At 48.5% G+C, this 20,635-nt stretch overlaps 1 protein-coding gene across 1 annotated transcript; it reads right to left on the minus strand.

Moving 5' to 3' along the window:
- Positions 1-960: 960 nt before the first annotated feature.
- Positions 961-20,416, minus strand: AHCY (adenosylhomocysteinase). The gene is made up of 10 exons (XM_079118749.1): positions 20,256-20,416; positions 13,553-13,743; positions 12,201-12,276; positions 10,622-10,771; positions 8,964-9,076; positions 7,984-8,191; positions 7,815-7,902; positions 7,597-7,714; positions 4,994-5,188; positions 961-1,836 (listed from the first exon to the last, which is right to left on the minus strand). Exons 1-10 carry the CDS (start codon positions 20,281-20,283, stop codon positions 1,705-1,707), a joined length of 1,299 nt encoding a protein of 432 aa, XP_078974875.1. The 5' UTR covers positions 20,284-20,416; the 3' UTR covers positions 961-1,704.
- Between the last annotated feature and the right edge of the window lie 219 nt (positions 20,417-20,635).

Raw genomic sequence — 20,635 nt, forward strand, 5'->3', positions numbered from 1 at the left:
GCTCACGTCTACAACTCTTGCCCTCCTTATATCTTCACTCAGTTCTTAAGCTGCTCTGCTGCTTGGAACGCCCTTGACTTCAATGTCTGTTAAAATCTTCAAGTTCTTTCAAAATCTACTCAAGCACCACTTCCTCCCTGAGGCCTTTCTCCTACTGCTGCCAGGCATTGAATTCTAAAGCTGGGCAGAAAAGGGGAAATGCCAAAAGATGACAAAGCTACCATGATGTTATTCCAGCTAGCAGGGTTCACTTAAACATCCCAGCCATTCCATCAGGCTTCCCATTCAGTGGATGGCCCTTTCAACAATTTGGTTACTCTTCCTAGGTGTGTTCTTACTTGTATTTGATTTCCAAGAACCAGTAAGTGATCATTTAGGCAAAGAGGAGGAACCCAATTCCCCACCCACCTTCCTGTGATTTAAATTATTATGAGGCCTTTGGGAGCGGAAAGGTGCTAGGAAAATCTCTATTCTCATCTACAAAATTAGCTAAAAATATTACAAAGATTGTTGTGAAAAAAGAGTAAATAAATTATAGAGCCCCTGGCACACTAGTGATCAATCAGTAATAGTCCCCTCAAGGTACATTGGGGCAATCCAAAGAAAAGTGGAAATGGGGAGGAAAAAAATACAAATAGGAACACACACACACACACATATATAAAGGAAAATACAAACAGGGATTACAATAATTATAAATGGGTTAAATTCACTAATTAAATGACAATCCGATTTGGTTTTAGAAACAGGTTATTTAAAAGACATATCTGAAAAGATAGAGTTCCCTGAAAAAAAGAGTCCCCTTTCTGCTAATCCTTCCAAGTCTAAGGACCTGCCAGCAGCCCTTACCATCTCACAGAGACAACCCCTGTCTTCTCAATGCTTCACCAGTACAATGATTATACCTCTAGTTCAAGTACTATAGCACCGGCAGATTATGTATATGATAAAGGCTCAAAATTCTTTTAGGCACCAAAATTTTATTTACTTTCCTGCTTTCTTTTAACATTCTAAATAATATATAAACATCATAAACCAAAATTAATCTTTTTTTGACCCAGGGTTGTGGAAGGAACTATCACATTACAAAGTGGGGGCAGATTTATGCCTGTTTATGTTTTTCTGGCCTCTCTCAACCTCTGGCTGTCACTTCTCTTGTCCTTTCTTGGCTGTCTATTAACAGTCTATTCTAATCCCTGTGAAAAAGGAGTATGAGGTTTGAGAAGGTCCAGCAGGAAGTAAAGAAGCTCTCAGGAACATTCAAACTCCATGGTTCTTCTTTGTCCTTTGATATAGCTCCTTTTTATCTGTCACAGGCTGAAAAACCAGTGAACTGATAAACCAAGCACACAGATCTTAGTCCACAGACCAGGTGAGGGCCTGTCTAAAGTGCATGGGCTTTGTGACCACCATTACCAACTTCCAGTCTAAGAAAGCACTGACTAATGAGCAGTTCCAACACCCCTGAGCTCAAGGTTCCCTGTGGATATATTCCCTGTATTTTCATCTTGACCAGGGTCTCTCAATTTCCCTTGCCACACTTGGAACAGTGAGGGATGCAGCAGAGGCCAAAGACTGAGTGCCCAGCCCCAGCAAAATGATGGCGGACATTGACAAAGTAATTGCAAAGTTGGTGCCATTTGTTCTTGGAGAAGTGGGACCTGGACAAAGAATAATAGCTTGAAGGTGACAGGCGGTCCTGGCTCAGTAGCGGTAGTGATCAGGCTTGAAAGGGCCATCACGGGACATGCCCAGGTATTGAGCCTGCTTTTCAGTCAGCTTGGTCAGCTTCACATTAAGTTTGCCCAGGTGGGCTTCAGCCACTGCCTCATCCAGCTAGAGAGAAACAAAGAAAAATCTGTAATTAGTGACATGTTCTGGAACCCAGCACTTGTATTCAGCTACCAAGAGAGGCAGAAACTGTTCTCCTGGGGTTTCTGCCAACAGAACACATTACCCCTCATTCCATTCTCACAGCCAGCCTCAGTGGGTCAGTTGTTTGGGCTGCACATCTCCCCACCAAGTAGCCCCAGTGGGACCACTGATTATATCTCCTTCCTCATCTTCCACCAATTTAAGCAGCTAACTACAATGCTTCTCTGGAATTTATCTACATCCAGGACATATTTTCCAGGACAGAGTCTGGGGCATTCTGATTCCACTGGGATTCCTAAGTAGAAAAGAGTATCAGTCTCAGTTCACCAGCAGCAAGTCTATTTGACAAGTGAAATGTAGAGAAATCAAGAGACAGAGAAAAACAGAGCTATGGAGCTGGGGGTGTCACTCAGTGGTAGAACACATGCTCAGCGTGTACAAGGCCCTGGGTTCAATTCCCAGCAACCCCCGTACCTAAAAACAACCAAACACATGACGACACTGAATCCTGAATCCAGTGTGTGGATCTTGGACTTCCCTACTATACTGCCTTTTTCCTAACCCAACTATTTCCTTTTTTGATTAAAATATATCCATATGAGAGAGGCCTAGGGTTTGAACCCCGGCACCACAAAAATAAATAAATAAATAAATAAATCCATGCATTCTTTGATACTCCTTCCTTCAAGAGGAAGAACCTCATCAGGCGTAGTGATTCGTGCCTGCAATCCCAGCTGCTTGAGAGGCTGAAGCAGGAGAATTACAAGTTTGTGGCCAGTTAGGGCAACACGACAAGACCTTATCTCCAAAAAAAAAAAAAAGTGAAAGCAAGAGAGAGAGTCAGAGAGAAATTCTAATTCTCTATCCCTTGAATGACTCAACTCGAATGTTGAATGAACAGAATAAAACAGAAGAAATAAGAATGACTCTGGAGACAAGGTCATAAAAAGCAATGTGACTTCCTCCTAGATCTCCCCTGGGTCACTCACTCAGGGAAGCCAATGACATCTCATGAGGACACTTAAACAGCCCTATGGAGAGGCCCAGGAGAGAGGAACTGAGATCGCCCATCAATAGTCATGTGAAGGCAGATCTTTCAACCCAATCAAGCCTTCAGATGATTGAAGCCCTGGCAGAAACCTTGACTGCAACCTCTTAAAAATGATCTTGAGGGCTAGGGATATAGCTCAGTTGGCAGAGTGCTTGCCTTGCAAGCACAAGGCCCTGGGTTCAAATCCCCAGCACCGCAGAAAAAAAAAAAAAAAAGAAAAAAAAAGATCTTGAGTCAAAATCAGACAGCTAAGCTGATCTCAAATTCCTACCCACAGATACAGAAATAAATGTTTATTGTTTTGTTTTGTGAGACAGAGTCTAACTACTTTGCCCAGGTTGGCCTCAAACATTTAGGTTCAAGCAATCCTGCCTCAGCTTCCCAAGCAACTGGGACTAGAGGTGCATGCCATGTACCTAGCTAAATGTTTGTTGTTTTAAGCCAGTAAGTTTTGAGATTAAATGCTTATGCTTATGTAGCAACAGATAACTAACACCCTGATTTGTACAGAGTTCTATTACTGGCTACCGAAAGGATACTAATAAAACCCCCATTCTAGGTAGGCAAGGTGGTGCACATGTGTAATCCCAGTGACTTAGGAGGCTGAGGAAAGAGAATCACAAGTTTGAGACCAACCTCAGCACAACTCAGTGAGACCCCCATATCAAAATAAAAAATAAAAAGAGCTGGAGATATATAGCTCAGTGGTAGAGCACCCCTGGGCTCAATCCCTGGTACCAAAACAGAAAAACAAACAAACAAACAAAAAACTGCAATCTCCTTTTACATATGAGGAAGTCAAAGATCTGAAAGCTAGAATGACTTTGCCCAAAGTCACACAGTTAGTAAATGACAAAGCTAGGATGTGAACCAAGGTCCATCTGGCGCCCCAGATGTGTACCAAGCATCTGAACTGTGGCCTCCAAGGCAGCTGTGAAGAGATGGAGCAGAAATCAAGGGGGATGGCGACTGGAGTTATGGGAGGCAAACCTCCAGCTCTGACCAGTGCCAGAATGCACGAAAGGAGCCTGAAAAGAAGGTCGACAAGCTGCACTTAGAGAAGGGTCAGTTCTGAGTGTGGCTGTCACTTTCTCAGCTTCAGAGGTGGCATCTCTCCTTTCCCTGAGGGCACCGAGTCCCATTCCAAGATGGCATGACAGCCTCTAATCACAGCTCAGCTCCGAGGGCTTTTACACTCCCAAGTGGTTTCACACCTACTGTTTCACTGGAGTCTCACAGCCATTCCTAAGAAACAGGAAGGGCAGGGTTTATCCTGGTATTTAACAGATGAGGAAACTGGAGCCGAGAGCAAGTGATAGTGGGCTCCTGTGATACGCAGGCAAGACCAATTCGACCCTGAATCCGTGTCAGTTCTAGAGGCAGAATGAAGACTTCCAACTTGGAGCACCAACTAAATCAGCCCTTTGCCTGCCCCAGCCTAGCTCAGGATGCCTTTCCTTTTCCCAGCACCCACATCAGAAGGCAAGTATGCCATAACGGTTAAACGGACCCTCCAACAAACCTGAGGACCCGGCAGGCTGCACAGAACAGGGTGACTTTAAGGTCCTTCTGGGTAAAACATATGGTCCAGCAAGACAGTGGCTCAGGAACAAAAAGGGGCCGGAGCTGGCTGGCCCTGAGGGTACATGCTCGAGGCCTCAAGTGGATATGCATATCTTCCTAACTCTCCCTCAGATGGCAGAACCAGCCTTTCAAGGGGTGGAAGGGTGGTGTGAAGATCCCATCACAGCCTCTCGAGCAGCCAAAGGATGGAAGAGAAAGAGCTACTCTTACTGGTTACCCAGCAGGGAAACCGAGGATCAGAGAGGGTAAGCCTCTCTGGATGTGCTGTAAGGAGTCACTCCCCACAGCTTCCTTAGGCCTCAGAGGTGCTCTGTTTCCTCTTTTGTCACATGGGAGAATAATTTTGGCACTGTATAGAACCCTGTGAGGACCTCTAAGAGGGCAGGCAGGCAAACACTTTCCTTATAAACTCTAGCAAGCCCTACACAGGGAGCCCAGGATCAAACACACGACCCTTGGCTTGAGATGGAGGCAAGATCTCACCTTCTTGGGCAGGAAGTGAACCCCAACGGGGTACTTGTCCGAGTGGGTCCACAGCTCAATCTGTGCCAGCACCTGGTTGGTGAAGGAGTTGCTCATCACAAAGCTAGGGTGGCCCATGGCACAACCCAAGTTGACCAGCCGGCCCTCAGCAAGCAGGATGATGCGGCGCCCATTCTTCAGCCAGTAGCGGTCCACCTGCAGGTCACCAGCAACAGTGAGGGCTGGGGGGACCCAATCCAGTCTACCCCTACCTCCCACCTCACCCAGCAGGGGCCTGAAATGCACCAGAACAACTTTCACAAAGAGCTGGCACACACAGTGAATAATTAATAGCCAATAACCTCACAGGTCTGGTATGAGAATTTAATAAGCTGCTACCTGTATAGCACTTGGCTTTACATACAAGGCATTCAGTAAGTGCAGCTAATATTATTGTTGTTATTGCCAGATACCCTGTACTAAGTCCTTTACATGTAACTACCACATGCAATCCTAAAACAGCCCTATGATTTAAGTACTACTAGCATTTCCCTTTCAGATAAAGAAAGGTTAAGGCACTTGCCACCTATCAGCCTGGACAGCCTAAGGACATATCCTATGCTCTCAATCACCATTATAAAGTTGAATGCCGCTTAGCGAAGCCTAGTTAAGCTGAGTACAGTGGCACTCAACTTGGACTACAAGTCAGACTCACCTTGGGAACCTTAAAAGTGGGGAGGCCTGGCTCCACTCTGAGAGAGAGAGAGAGAGAGAGAGAGAGAGAGAGAGAGAGAGAGAGAAGGAGGGAGGGAGGGAGGAGGAGGAGGCACTGAGGAGGTTGGGAACTCCTGCTTAAGTGAGTGAATGTGAAGTAGAAATTCCCAGCCTCCATGCCTCCATCTTCCACTTCTTCCAGGTATCTGAACACACAGAGGTTTGCCTTCTCCCTCCTCATGGTACAACAGTGGAGGCAAAGCCAGTGACTGACTGCAATGCAGTGGGTGCTACATAAAGGGGCTGTACAGGGCACGTGGGCACTGCCGGCCACCCGAGGTGCTGGCTCGGAAGAGTGTCCCTTGAGCTGGGGCGTAGAGAATAGCACAGAAAAAGGCACTCCTCTGTTCAAAACAAAAGGAGCCGTCTAAAAAGATAGGAAACAGGAGGTGTGGTGCAATATTCAGGGAGAAGAGTCCAAGATGACCTGAAGGCACACAATCTTAAAGAGATGAAGCTGGGAAGGCGGCAGACAGACTCAGGAATTCTGATCGTGAGGACAGAGTCCAGCTCTGGAGGACAGCTTGGAGGAGATGCCATGGCCCTGAAGTAAGCCTGTGATGCCTCTGTAGAACGTCTTTCTGGCTGCCAGGGAACCATGCCCTACCCACCCTGTGCTGTGGCACCAGGCGTTCTAAGCAGAGATGGAGGCCCCTCCACCTAGCCAGGAACTGACACACCCAGGCTAGCACAGGACCTGCCCAAGGGGAACTCCCACAGGGCAAAGACCCCAGGAGCAGGGTGGGGCCCGTGTGGGTGGCATGTCCACAGAGCCTTGCCTGCCCCTCAGGGGTACTGGGCTCCTGGTGGCTCCTGTGGTGTGGCTCTGATTGGGCAGTGTCAGGGCTTTGGTCAACTGCGTCTACATCTTCTGTACATCTCAAAGACAACAAGGCACTAACTCAAAGAACCCCACAATAAGGAGGCTTTATCCCTTAAAAAAAAAAAAAATCATGTGATCACCAGGTGTGGTGAGGCAGGCCTGTAATCCCATTGACTGGGGAGGCTGAGGCAGGAGGATCACAAATTCCAGGCCATGCTCAGCAATTTAGTGAGGCCGTGAGCAACTTAGCAAGACCCTATTTAAAAAAACAAACAAAACAAAACAAAAAAGAAAAACGAAAAGGGCTAGGTATGTAGCTCCATGGTAAACCCGGACCTGGGTTCAATCCCTAGTACCAAAACCAAACAAAAATGTGATGATAAACAGCTAGTACATACTTGAGGGTCAGTTACTAAGAGAGATTGCTCAGAGTCTGCTGAAGGGCTGGAGATGGAGCTCAGTGGGAACAGAGCATGCTTATCACAAGGCCCTGCGCCCAGTCCCCTGCACACATAAATATAACCCAAATTATATTTCACATACCCCAAAGGAACTCAGCTCTCAGTGCCCCACTGCAAACCTACCCTCTCACCAGATCAGTCAGCAGCCTACTTACCACACAGCTGTTCCAGCCAGAAACCCAGCATCCTTTCCAAATTCCTCCCCCATTCTGACCCCAGCACTCTCCAGGAGTGTGGGCTGCAGAGGGCTGTCACCTCTGCAGGCCTTTGACAGCACCTTCTCAAAGCTCCCCAGTCCCCATGCCACCGTTTCCATTCTCCACACAGTAGTAGCACCAGCACAGCAACCTTGTGACATACAGTTCACTGACCTAATATCTCCAGGGATTCTGGCTGCCCTCGGGATGAAATCTGACATCTCAGTTCTAGCTCTGAACCAGGCTCTTTCCCACACCCCACTGTCCTGGTGGCAACAGCCTCCTCTTCGCTCTCCTGGGTGGGCAGCCCACGAGCAGGCTCCTCCTCAGCCCTCCGTGCATGCTGCCAGCAGAGCTAGGGCTTCTCACCTGGGGCTTGATGTTCACCTTCTCCACAGCATTCTCGTTGAGCCACTTCACGTCAATCTCCACATCAAAGTGCCCGATGTTACACACGATGGCATCATCTTTCATCTGCTCGAAGTGCCTGCCAGGGAGCCCGAGCACACAGTTGACCATCAGGGACAAAGAGCAATCCCAAGTCTGCACCCCTCCTTTGCTCGCCAGGATGCCCACCTGGCACCTACCGGCCAAGGATGATGTCCACACAGCCTGTGGTAGTGACAAAGATGTTGCCCTCCTTGCAGGCCTCATCCATGGTGGTCACCTCATACCCTGTGTGGACAGCAGCACTGGGTTATGCAGGAGGACCTTGGCTCTCCTCCGGCCCCAGTGTCTGACATTTGACCCTCATACCTTCCATGGCAGCCTGCAGTGCATTGATGGGGTCAATCTCAGTGATGATGACGCGAGCCCCAAAGCCTCTCAGGGCCTGGGCACAGCCCTTGCCCACATCACCATAGCCTGCTACCACTGCCACTTTGCCTGCAATCATCACATCTGTGGCCCGTTTGATGCCATCTATGAGGGACTCCCGGCAGCCATAGAGGTTGTCAAATTTGCTCTGAAAAGAAAGAGGACAAGGGGTGAGGGGACAAGCAGGGTCCTGGGGTTAGGCTTCAGTATGTCCCACAGGTCCCTGAGCCTCAGGCCCGCTCAGCATCTCGACCTGGCTGAACCCCTTCTGGGACTCCTCCCACCATCCAATGCCCCACATGCCCCCCACCCTAATCAACTCCTTCTCCCTAGTCTTTCTGCTGGTCCAGAAGCCTTCTTAGGGATCAATTACCAGGAGAGACTCCTAGTCAAAGAATTGGCTTAACTTTAAGGCTCTTTTTTTTTTTTAACTTGCAAGGAATTTAAAAAATTAAGGTATATGAGATATAAATAACTATTGTACAAGATGAAAGTGTCATAAGATACATAGGGAAAGAAGAGGACTATAGTATTTCTTTTTTTCTATTTTCTTTTTTTTTAATCTTTTAATTTTTTACAGACTGCATTTTGATTCATTGTACTTGACAGCCAAAGACAGTACTCTTGAAAACTTAGTCTGAGGCCAACTGTGTAAATCTTTGCTTCTTCAATGTACTCGTTACCCTTGGTCTGTAACTCCTTTCCCCGTAGACGAGGGCTTCCTGTCCCTGGTCTGCAGCCTTCCAGGGTATGCTTCCCAGGGGGGTCTGAAAATCCCTCAGGGCCTGGACACAGCCCTTGCCATGTCACTGCAGCCTGCTACCACTGCACCTCGCCCACCATCATCACATCTGTGGCTCACTTGATGCCATCTGTGAAGGCCTCTCTGAGCTGGAGCTGTCACCGCCCCAAGGGCTCACCTTGGTGACAGAGTCATTGACATTGATGGCCGGAACCTTCAGTATCCCATTGGCCATCATCTTGTATAGATTGTGGACCCCCGTTGTGGTCTCCTCAGAGATGCCTCGGATGCCTGAACATAGGGAAAGGATGTCACAGACCAGCTCTGACTCGCCCAAATTCCTCATCTCCATCCCATAATCCATTCGTCTTTCGGGGTCCCCAGCTCCATGACTGACAGTACAGCCCACCCAATCACCCAGGCCAGCGTAAGGGAGGAGCCACCTGATGCCCTCTTACAGGGACTCCCTCACCAGGCCTATGATCCAGCTCCCAACTCTCTATTCTCACTGCCACTGCTTCCGTCTCTGCCACTATCATTTTTCTTCTCCTGTTTTTTTTTTTTGGTACCAGGGATGGAACCCAGGGGTGCTTAACCACTGAGCCACATCCCCAGCCCTTTTTATTTTGAGACAGTGTCTCCCTGAGTTGCTTGGGATCTCACTAATTTGCTAAGGCTGGCTTTGAACTTGACAATCCTCCTGCCTCAGTCTCCCAGGCACGTGCCACCACACCTGGCTTGCTGCTGCCTTCATTTCTTACCTGGTATTCCTGCCACAATTCATGCTCCACGCAGAAGTTTCAGTCACTTTTTCCATGTATATTTTTGGAGAACTCTCAAAACCCTCCAATTATTTCCCTTTACTCTCAGGATCAAGCCACTCTCTTATTCTCATAGCATTTTTAGGTCACAACTGGCTTTCACTAAACCTCCACTTCATCTAATATTCCCTCAGGAAGGCTCCCTTTGAAGCCAGAATTAAGGACAGGTAGTTAGTGTAGAAATAGGGGATTGGGTCAAATGGAGGAAATGAAGCCCTGAGAGCCACCTGCCTCTGGAAGTTGGAGACTGCCCCTGGGAGAATGGACTGTCAAGGATCTCCGGAGCCCATTGATCACCAAATTTACCTGCCTTTATCAAGGACTGCAAGCATGGAGCTGCTAATTAATGCCCCCTGGGCCCCTGCCTGGCCGAATCACCTTGGCCCTCCCCCTGCCCATCACTTCTCACTTTATGCAAAACCACTGTAAGCAGGATGGAGAGATGAGGGGGGGAGAGAACTGGAAAACAAGAGACTTTACCCTATAAAAGATGTAGGGTGCGCTCACTTCTGGGGACTTTAGAACATCGGCCATGGCCCCCTCTTCCTCCCAGGAGAAGTCTGTATTATTACCTTTAAATAAAACCTGCTTAATATGTTTGCCTTGGCGTGCTTCTCTAGTGTTCAAACTTCAACATTAGAGGGAGCAGAACTCCTCACCATTAAAAGGTAGTATCACCTTCATTCACTGCAATCATGCTGGCTATGTGCTGAATAGCCACCTCTTTCCTGCCTCAGGGCCTTTGCACTCTCCATACACCACTCCCCAGATGCTCCCCTCCCCACCCTGCTTTTAACTAAGCTGGCTTCTTCCCAGCTATTCCCAGCCCTGGCACTATGCCAGCCCTTGGCCTATCAACTCAGCCAGCTCCCCCAGCCACCCAGCCCCACATAAGCAGAAATCCAGAGGCCAAGCCCCAGCCTGCCTGCAAGAGCCTCACGTCCTCTTATCTTCCACAGAATCTGGGAGTTCCGCCAGGCCGCAGGCACCCAGCCCACCCCATGATCCTGCTCACCCGACAGCAGCTGTGGGTACTTGGTGTGGATGAGGTTGGTGAGGTCACCACCGTCGTCGAGAATCATGTTGAGGGGCCCGTCCTTGAAGTACAGCGTCTGCTCGATGCACCACAGGTACTCTTCGTCAGTTTCCCCCTTCCAGGCAAACACTGGGGAGAGCGGCACATCAGGGCCTGGTCTTCCCCATCGGCACCTCTACTCCAAGCAACTGCCCAGGCAGAGGCAACACTACCTCTTTCTAATTTCCATCCCCAGCCCCTCCAGCACTGAGAACCCAGCAGGGGTACAAACACAACTTGGAACTAGAGAGATCTGAGTTCAAATCCTGGCTCTGCCGCTTACCAGCTATATAACCCTGGGCAAATCACCTCACTTCTCTGAGCCTCACTTCCCTCCTCTGTATATGGGGCTCACAACAGTACAAATTAAATGAGCAGAGGCCAAGTACAGCCCCAGGTACAAGTATCTAGAAATTATTTCCTTTCTTATCCCCTTCTGCCTAGGCCCAAGGGCTGGGGCATCAACCCACACACATCAGGGCTCCCACCCACAGTGGGACCCCGTACTCCATGGGAACCACACCGCTGGGGCTGGATTGAGGCACTGTTCTGTTCTGAAAGGTCTTAAGGGCACAGCAGCCTGTGGTGGGTAGTCTCAGGCAATGTCTGGCCAAAAACTTACTAATAGCAGCTCTTAGATATGCAGCACTTTCCTGTGCCAGACATTACTGCCTTATACTCCATCTCAGCACACCCAGAGAGGGGCTAAGGTGTGCCTGTGTCACGCAGCATGGCATCCCAGAGAGGCACAGAACCCAGAGCTACTGATGGCCAGCTGTGCTCCTCCCATCACATGGAGTGATGGGGACACAGGTGTGGGGTTCCCAGGAACTTCCTGTGAGCAAAGGACACAGGCCAAACAGAGCCAGCTGCCCTTCCCCACAACTGGAGAAGACAATGGTCTTGAAAATAAGGCCTTTCCTGGAAAAGGTCATGGAGTCCAACCAAGACTGAGGAGTGGGGAACATGCTCATTTAACCCTAGTCAGTCTGTGAAGAAGCCCTCTTCATCTTCCCCCCGCCGCCTGTGGCTGAACAGAAGGATCTTGAATGTCCTACTTAATCACCATCAGATCTCCCCTCCCTGATCCCAAAGAGACATGTGCCCTTCTCCAGCAGTTCATGGGAAACTCCTTTCTCTTTAGTCCTGGTCCTTCTAGCCCCTACACTGCCATATCTCAGCAGTGGACTGCTCGGCTCTTTTTCTGCCCTCTCTCTCCTCAGTTCTTTGGAAACAAATCCACATCCTTCCTTTAAGGAACTTCCCTTCCTGTATGTCATGTGGCTCCCAATCATAAGATCCTACCCATCCTAGTCACAGGCTTGAGATGGCTCAATAAGCACCTTCCACAAGATTTTAAGTGATGGTGAGACAAAGTGGCTCTTTCCTATGCGTCACCAGGCTAGGATCCTCTTCCCTGCCATAAGAAGCCTGTTGCTCGAAGGGCCAGTGAAGCAAACAGGGAGAAAAAGAATCCCTTCATGCATTCCCACATGCCCCAGGAGCAAGTAGGACTCACCTGGAATGCCAGCCTTGGCAATGGCAGCTGCTGCATGGTCCTGAGTGGAGAAGATGTTACAGCTGGCCCACCGCACCTAGAAGGGTCAGCAAAACAAGGCTGTTGGTCTCTGATGGTCAGAAGTACCAGGGTCATGGGCAGGGAGAAGGGAAAGCCCTGGAGCTAGGTGTGAGGGGCTGGGGACCAAGGTACAGCCACAGTCACACACTGGGTGAGCGGATGGGAGCCATAGCAGTGACAAGATCCAGCTCAGGGAGCAGCGAAAGGGCTGAACCAAAAAGGTAAAGAGGCTACTGAAGAAAAGTCCACCTAAGAAATACAGCAGGAATCCTAGAGGCGATGAGCTGTTAATGTCTCCAGGTTTCTTGAACTGAGACAATCTGGAAGCCTGAAGTTTCCATTTACTGGCATGAAGAAGACTTCAGGCAGAGGAGAGAGCTAAAACTTGAGTTTGCTTGGAAATGTTCACTTTGAGATGTGTACTTAATCTCCACGTGGAAAAGACACATCAGAAACAGAAGGTATGGAATTCCAGAAGTTCAGACTAATACAGGTATTTGGTGTCATCACCATAGAGATGGTATTTAAAGTCATAAAATCAGACCACCAAGAGACTGTATGTGGTCCCACACGGTGATGCACACCTGTTATCCCAGCGACTCAGGAGGAACTCAAGTTCAAAGTCAGCCTCAGCAACTTAGTGAAGCCCTAAGCCCAAAATAAATAAAAAGGTCGGGGAACATGGCTCAGTGGTAAAGCCCCTCTGGATTCAATCCCTGGTACCAAAAAGAGAGAGAGAGAGAGACACTCTGACTGAATGCTAAGAACAAAGAAGAGGTCTAAGGGAGCCCCGGAGTACTCTGTTGGTTTTGGCTGCCTAGTGCTGCCCTACCCTTTTTGGGAACCACCTTGCCAGTGACTCACTGAGACCTTGAATAAACTGTCAATCATTGGTACACATGAGCCAGAGTGAACCAATCAGAGCACTCCACCCTTCTGGAAACCATGATTGGTCCAGGGCAGGCATATTACCCTAGAAGGGACAATGAAAGGGAGTCCTTAGATGACTAAACTGACGTTGAGGGTGAGTTTTTCCTACTAGAGCTCTCAGTCACAAAATTGTGTTGAGATCGGCCAGAAGCTATCTTTCTGGTCAGAGAGAAAAACCTGTAGAACTTCCACCACAAAGGCTGGCACCACTGGGAAAGGGAAAACTCAAGTGACGGAGGAGAGCCCGCTGGCCCAAGGTTGGCCCCACATCTGGACTTCTCCCCACCCCTGCAGTCTTCTTCCCTGGCTGAACCCAGAAATGGGAAGGGACTCACCCGGGGTCACACAGCAGTGGGTCTTACCTCTGCACCTAGGGCAACGAGAGTCTCAATGAGGACGGCGGTTTCTACGGTCATGTGCAGGCACCCGGCAATGCGGGCACCCTTCAGTGGCTTGGAGGCCGAGTACATCTCCCGCATGCGCATCAGGCCGGGCATCTCATTCTCTGCAATGTCCAGGGCCTTGCGTCCCCAGGCGGCCAGGCCAATGTCCGCTGCAGGGGCAAGATGAGTTCGAGTCCCATAAGCTACCTATTCCCACCAACCATGAAGCATGAGCACAGCGTAAAGACCTGATACCACATAGGGGTTCAAAACCTCTGGGCCTGGCAATGTGTTACTGCATTCTCTCTCATTTAGTAACTATGTATGCAAACTGGGCAGCCTAAGAAGGAAAACATGGTGCCTGTTTAACTACAGCTCACCATCTTGTAGAGAACACATCTGGCGTTCATGAACCCATGTACATGAAAGTTACCACACAGAAGCACCCCTTTGAAAAATAGCTATCACTATCTACCTCCCACTATCCTGCCTTTCTGCTGTCACCTACCAACCTCCAGGTCACTCATTCCCTAAAATCTTCCTCTCCAAGTCATGATTTTTGGTGATTCGACACTCAGAAATATTATCCAACACCTTGGACTTGATGTGGTTCCTTGATCTTCTTGGTGATATGAAAATGCTTCCTCCTTGCTCCTGATGTTTCTTTCCACATGGAGGAAACTCATCAGTATAAATAACATTCTCTGTCCCAAGGGAGGTAGATTGGCTTGTCTGATTAATAAATGTGAGAGGAATAAACTGGGCATGCTCAGTGTGACTGACTCTTCCTTCTTTTACAAGCACCTACCTGACCACCTGCAGGAAACAGATGTTCTCAGCTGCCTTGACTCTAACTGGTGGGTGAGCAGGGTTCAGTTAGCAGGATCATTTGTCTTTTTACACTAAGCTACACCTTCTGGCTTTGATATAATAAAAAGATTATTTTGCTTTAGCTGACACCTCAATGTCTCAAATTTGTCCAATTCTCAAGCAGTAAAGGATACTATTATAAGTTCCCTCACTGTCTCAATACAGTACAGTTCTCTAATCATCTCACCCTCACCCTCACCAGGCTGATCCATTCCCAAAGTCACACTAGGTCAAGTCCCTAGGTCAATGTTTGCAAACTTCCCTGATAATAAGAGCCATCTGCCATGCTGATGCTTATAAATCTCCCCTGGACACCAGATTCAATACATCTAGGATGGAGCCTGGGATTCCTGGTGATTTTTATCTTTAGGGAAGCTTAGATTCTGCCAATCATTCAAGGAGGTGGCGGGTCAGAGGGAAAGGACACTAGAGATTTTTTTTTTTGCAGTACGGAAGATTACACCCAGGGCCTCACACACCCTAGGCAAGTGCTCCATCTCAGCTACATCCCCAGCACCCCCCCACACTTTTTTTTTTTTTTGGTACTAGAGATTGAACCCAGGGTCACTTGGTCACTTAACTACATCCCCACTCCTTTTTATTTTGTTATTTTGAGACAGGCTCTCACTAAGTTGCTTAGGGTCTCACCAAGATGCCGAGGCTGGTCTTGAACTGGCAATCCTTCTGTTTCAGCCCCCCAAGTTGCTGAGATTACAGGTGTGTGCCACCATGCCCAGCCCTTTTTATAATTTTGAGACAGGGTCTCACTAAATTACCCACCCAGGCTGGCCTTGAACTTGCAGCCTCCCCAGTAGCTGGGATCACAGACTGCGCCACTGTGCCCAGCTGACTCTAGAGAGCTTAATAAATAAGGACACTGAATCAGTCTGCTTCCTACTGAGCCTTCAAACAAGAGGGGTTGGGGGTCTAGTTCGGTGGTAGGGCACATGCAAAGCCCCCAGTTCAATCCCCAGCACCAAAATAGTTTCAGAGGTGAAATTCTCCACCACATGGATGTGACCACTCCTGCTGCACCTCAACACAACCCACTTCCTACTACTCCCCTTACCCACCCATCCTGGGAGGACATCGAGGATGACAGCCCTCCCTTGGAAATCTGAATTTCAAGCCATCAACTCTGGTCATGTCCCAACTTCCCAATTCTTTTCCTCTTGCCCCAACTTCAACAAGACTGCAGTCAGTCAGGTAAGATCTTCATTCCCCAGTTTAGGAATCCACCCTCCATCCAGCTGCCCCCTTTCCATCTGGAACTCACTTGGCAAACCCCCCTGGTTAAACCCAACAACCCTCAGATGCACCTAAGCCATTGAACCCAGAAGGAGAATCACAATCATACCAAGAGGTCTTATTCACTAAGACTATAAATCTCAAGGGACAAAGCACATTCCAGCAATCCTTTAATATTTTCCTAGTAAATTTACTTTTCAACTTTTCCCAAACCTCTAACACCTCTCCCCATTGACTGATAACCTCATTTCACAATTCATTAAGAATTCAGGGGGCTAGGAATATAGCTCACTTGGTAGAGTGCTTGCTTCACATGTACAAGGCCCTGGGTTCAATCCCCAGCACCACCCAAAAAAAAAAAAAAAATACGCACTAGAGATGGAGGCCACTGGTGAAGTGCGCCTGAGTTCAATCTCCAGCACCAAAAAAAAAAAAAAAGTATCCAAAGACCAGCCTGACCCCCAATCTACATATTTTCATTTTTCTCCCAGCAGCACAGATCCTGACAATTACTACCTCCTTCCTAAAACCCTCTTTATTTGGCTTTTGGCTCTCCTCTTCCTCCTCCTTCCTTCCTGGCTCCTTTTCATCTAACAGGCTCAAATATTTGGAAGCCCTCAGGGCTCCATCATCTCCCTCTTTCTAATTCTTGCCAGATGCACTCTTTTGTAGTCCTATGGTTGAATTCCTTCTCTACGTACAGACTCCCACATACTTCTCTCCAGTCCAGACTTCTCCCCGGAACTTGAGACTCATGTAATCCAACTGCCAATTCAGCATCTCCACTTGGTTGTCCACCTGGACCTATTGTGTATCAAGTGTGAGCTCCCTGGTTGCACACCCAATCTGCCCATTTTAGGAAATGAAACCACCATCCAGTCAGTCACTCTGGCCAAAAATGTGCAAAATTTCTTGATCTCTCATTTCCATTTCACCTCCGTCAGGTGTTTTTGGCTCACCATCCCTAATACATAAGCAACCCAACCACAGCTTACCACCCTTGTTTAAACCGTCACTTCTCAGCTGGACACTGGTCACTGTGCTCCCCACATACCATGCTCCCCACAGCAGCCAAGAGGGAAGGTTTCAAAAGTCTTAGTTACAGGGGCTGGGGTTGTGGCTCAGAGGTAGGGGCTTGCCTAGCATGTGTGAGGCACTGGGTTCAATCCTCAGCACCTCACATAAATAAATGAATAAAATAAAGGTCTATCAACATCTAAAAAAAATCTTTTAAAAAAATGTTAGTTTTATGACCTCCAATAGTAAAGAATGCTTTACTATTGTACTAAACTAATGAATAAAATGAACAAAAACCTCTTAAGGACTTCCCCTAACCTGATTAAAATCCTAACTCCACCTGGCCTTCAGGGACCTACCTGACACCTCCACACACACAACCTCCCTTTCACTAGCACCTCAGCCACACAGAACTTCAGACAAGCTAAACTCATTCCCACTTCAGGGCATCAATCCAAGCAGTTGTTAGCCTGGAAAGTCACTTCCCAAGTGCCGATGCAGTACCTGGCACTCAAGTGCTCACAAAAACCTAGAAACAGGAAAGAACATGGTAAATTCCTGCTGAGGAACAGAAAGTGGGCCACGGTGACTCAAATAGACATGGGACAGCTACAAAGTTTAAAGGTGCAAATTAACCAAAAACCACATTATTTTTTAAAAGACCCCATTCATTGGCTGTGAAGAAAGAAACCCAGAGAGACCTGTGAGGAAGGATACCAGATATAAAATGGCGACAATACTACATTATCTGTATGCATGTCTGTCCCACCTATCCTTGGGTCACCTTTGCATCTCCACTGCTCAGCAGACCCTGGCACAGAGAAGGGGTCAGTAGATGTTTAACTATTGTTAGAATTTTTGTTTTTGTTTTTTTCTTCTCATTTGAGCGGCCGGGGATTCGAACCGCGGTCCTTGCGCATGCTAGGCAAGCGCTCTCCAAAAGGAGCTACTTCTTCAGCTCCTATTGTTAGAATTGAATAAGAGAGCCAGGCACAGTGGCATGTGCCTGTAATTGCAGCTGCTTGGAAGGCTGAGACAGGAGAACCACAGGTTCAAAGCCCAGCCTCAGCAACTTAGTAAGGCTGTGAGCAACTATGAGACCCTGTCTCAGAATAAAAAATAAAAAGAGCTGGGGATGTGGCTCAGTCGTTAAGCATCCTTTGAACAAGAGAAGATTCAGGGCTGGGGTTGTGGCTCAGTGGTACAGCCCTTGCCTAGCACACGTGAGGCACTGGATCCAATCCTCAGCACCACATAAGAAAATAAATAAATAAAATAAAAAGTTATTGTGCCCATCTACAACTAAAAAAAAAAAAAAAATTAAAGATTCACAGGGTTGGAGTTGTGGCTCAGAGGCACAGCGCTTGCCTGGCATGTGTGAGGCACATATAAATAAATACTCAGTACCACATATAAATAAATAAAATAAAAGATCCATTGACAACTAAAAAATATTTTAAAAAAGAAAGAAAAAAGAAAAGATTCAGGAAAGGGGGCCAACACTGGACAGGGGTGGTAAAAAACAAAACGAATCTGAACCTAGTCCAACTCCCAGCATTTACCAATGAGAAAGGACCTGGAAAGGAGTTGCCCCAGGTTCCATAGCCAATCAATGGCAGAGGTGGGTCTGGTGGCCAGACAGAGATAGACCCTTCACAAGGCCCTCCATTAGGGGACAATGGGTTCTGTGCTATCCTGCTAAGCTCCACCCCCTTTACTACCATCTGTTCCTCAAGCTAAAAATAATTCTTTCTATGTTCTCATGGCAGCTGTGCCAGTCATTGAGTTTTCCATGGAACCCTCAACTTCAAGGGTGCAGAAGGGGCTGGAGCTCCAAGCTCTGGGACTTCTGGTGCCCTGGGGAGCTGAGGACCTGCAGAAGTTGCAGAAACACAAGAGGAATAGCAAGACCCTTCTAAACCTCCATTTCTTCATCTGTGGAGTGAGGATAACCATCCCTAACCTTGCTGTGTCCAAGGATTACAGAAAATGCCAAATGGGCAAATGCGGCACACAGCAGATTCTGACAGAGGCTTCTTTCCTTCATCCTTACACAACCAAGATCCCCCATTCCAATCCACCCTTATGTTCACCCACACAACTCAATGCCCTCCACACTGACCCACCAACCTTTTCACAATAAGACAAAGTCCCCATTCCAACCCTTCCAACTAATGTGACCTTGACTTATCCTTGCTGGGCTACAGCATCATCCACATAATGGGGACAACAGTCTACTCTGATGAACAATTTCAACAGAATCTTTACAAGTCAATTCTTCAGTTTCTTCCTCTGTACAAAGAGGTAATGTCCACTTCTAAAAAGATTCTGTAATCACACACAAATCAACAGATGCAAATAGTTGGTATTGGTATGTTTTTTTCACTTTAATGGTGTCTTTTTGGGGGGAAGAAGGAGATATACTACGGATTTAACCCAGGGGCAATTTTAACACTGAGCTACATACCGAGCCCTTTTTAGTCTTTATTTTTGAGACAGGGTCTCACTAAGGTGCTTAGGGCCTCACTAAATTGCTGAGGCTGGCCTTGAATACGCAATCCTTCTATCCCAGCCTCCCGACCTTCTGGATTACCAGAATGCACCACCTCGACCAGCTAATGGTGTCTTAAAGTTACTTTAAAAGCTGCAAATCAACCTGAACAGATTCTTGATGAAAATTTATTAAGGTTGTTCCAAATATGTTCACTTGTACACAGTGGAGAAAAGGGTGGGCTCACAGGTCTAGACACCCTGGTTCAAATCCTGCTTCATCACTTGCCAGCTGTAAAATTGTGGGCAAGTGACCCTTCTTTGGATACTCATTGTAAAAGAATTGTCCCTCAACTATTCTTCAGAGCTGTGAGAATGAGTTAATCTAGAATAAAGCTAGAAGGTAGTGCCCATGCCACAGTTAAATGCCTTCCATCCGTGAAGCAGCAGGCAGAATTTTTCCAAACTCCAAATTTTATTGGTGATTTTCTGCACGATGGTCCCTGTTGGGCAGATGGGTGATCCCACAGGTTGAATAACTAGCCCAAAGTCCCCTGTGAGCAGATCAGTGCCGGCCTCGGGCTCGCATTCCAGGCCTCTCCTCACAAGCAGGTGCCCTCGCCTTCCCTGTAGGAGGCCCTGAAAAGGGCCTGAGACCACCCAGTCGGCCAGAAGGCAGGATCTGGATCCCCTGGCAGGTTCCAGCAGGGGCCAGCAGTCCCAGGCCCCGGCCAGGTGCACTTTCTGCACCCGCCCAGCCGCTGGGTGCACAACACGCCGCCAGATCGGGGCTCGTAGCCCGCGCGGTGTCGCGGGGCATGCCGGAACTTGTAGTCGGCGGCTGCCTCCCGTGACCCGCTCGCCGCGATGAAAGAACTCCAGCCCCCAGGCGGCCCCGCGCGCCCGGGAGCGCCCCGAGCCTGTGATTCAGGGGGCTTCTGGGCGGCCCCGCGGCCGCTGACCGCAACAAGCTCGGGTCAGCCCAGCGGCCACAGTCCCTGACTGACCCTGGGCGTGCTCGGAGTAGCCGCAGCAGGCTGCAAGTCCTGGAACTCACCGACTTTGTAGGGCAGTTTGTCAGACATGCTGGCGGCGCTTCCGCACACAGTGATGGACACAGGCAAACGGGGCTGGGCCTTGGGCTGAGGACCTGCACCCGGCGGGAGGCGCGCGTTAGGGATCTGCGCGTGGCGCCGTCGTCTTTAAATATCTTCCTCTTACTTGCATATTCATGAGTCCCCAGGGCTGAGCCATCCGGGGCGGGGCCCAGCGCAGGGGGCGGGGCCGAGACGGACTTCGACCCCAGCGGAGAGAAGTACACATTCTATCGCGTGCGGCCCTTGGACCTCTGTCCCCGAGGAGAGAGGTCTGAGAGCCAGCCAGGGCCCTTCTTTGTCTCATTTGTTCAGCCAGCGTATCCAATGTCAAAACCAAACA

This window comes from Sciurus vulgaris, assembly GCF_902686455.1.
Source record: "Sciurus vulgaris genome assembly, chromosome: 2".
NCBI lineage: Eukaryota > Metazoa > Chordata > Mammalia > Rodentia > Sciuridae > Sciurus > Sciurus vulgaris.

Bases quoted from the DNA above. Each gene is read 5' to 3' on its own strand.
- AHCY (XM_079118749.1), bottom strand. From the start codon at position 20,283: ATGTCTGACAAACTGCCCTACAAAGTCG. The intron at 12,277-13,552 runs GTAAGACCCACT...TGACCCTTCTAG, and splicing joins TCGTTGCCCTAGGTGCAGAG to GTGCGGTGGGCCAGCTGTAA. The intron at 5,189-7,596 runs GTGAGAAGCCCT...GGTGACCTGCAG, and splicing joins AGGTGAACATCAAGCCCCAG to GTGGACCGCTACTGGCTGAA.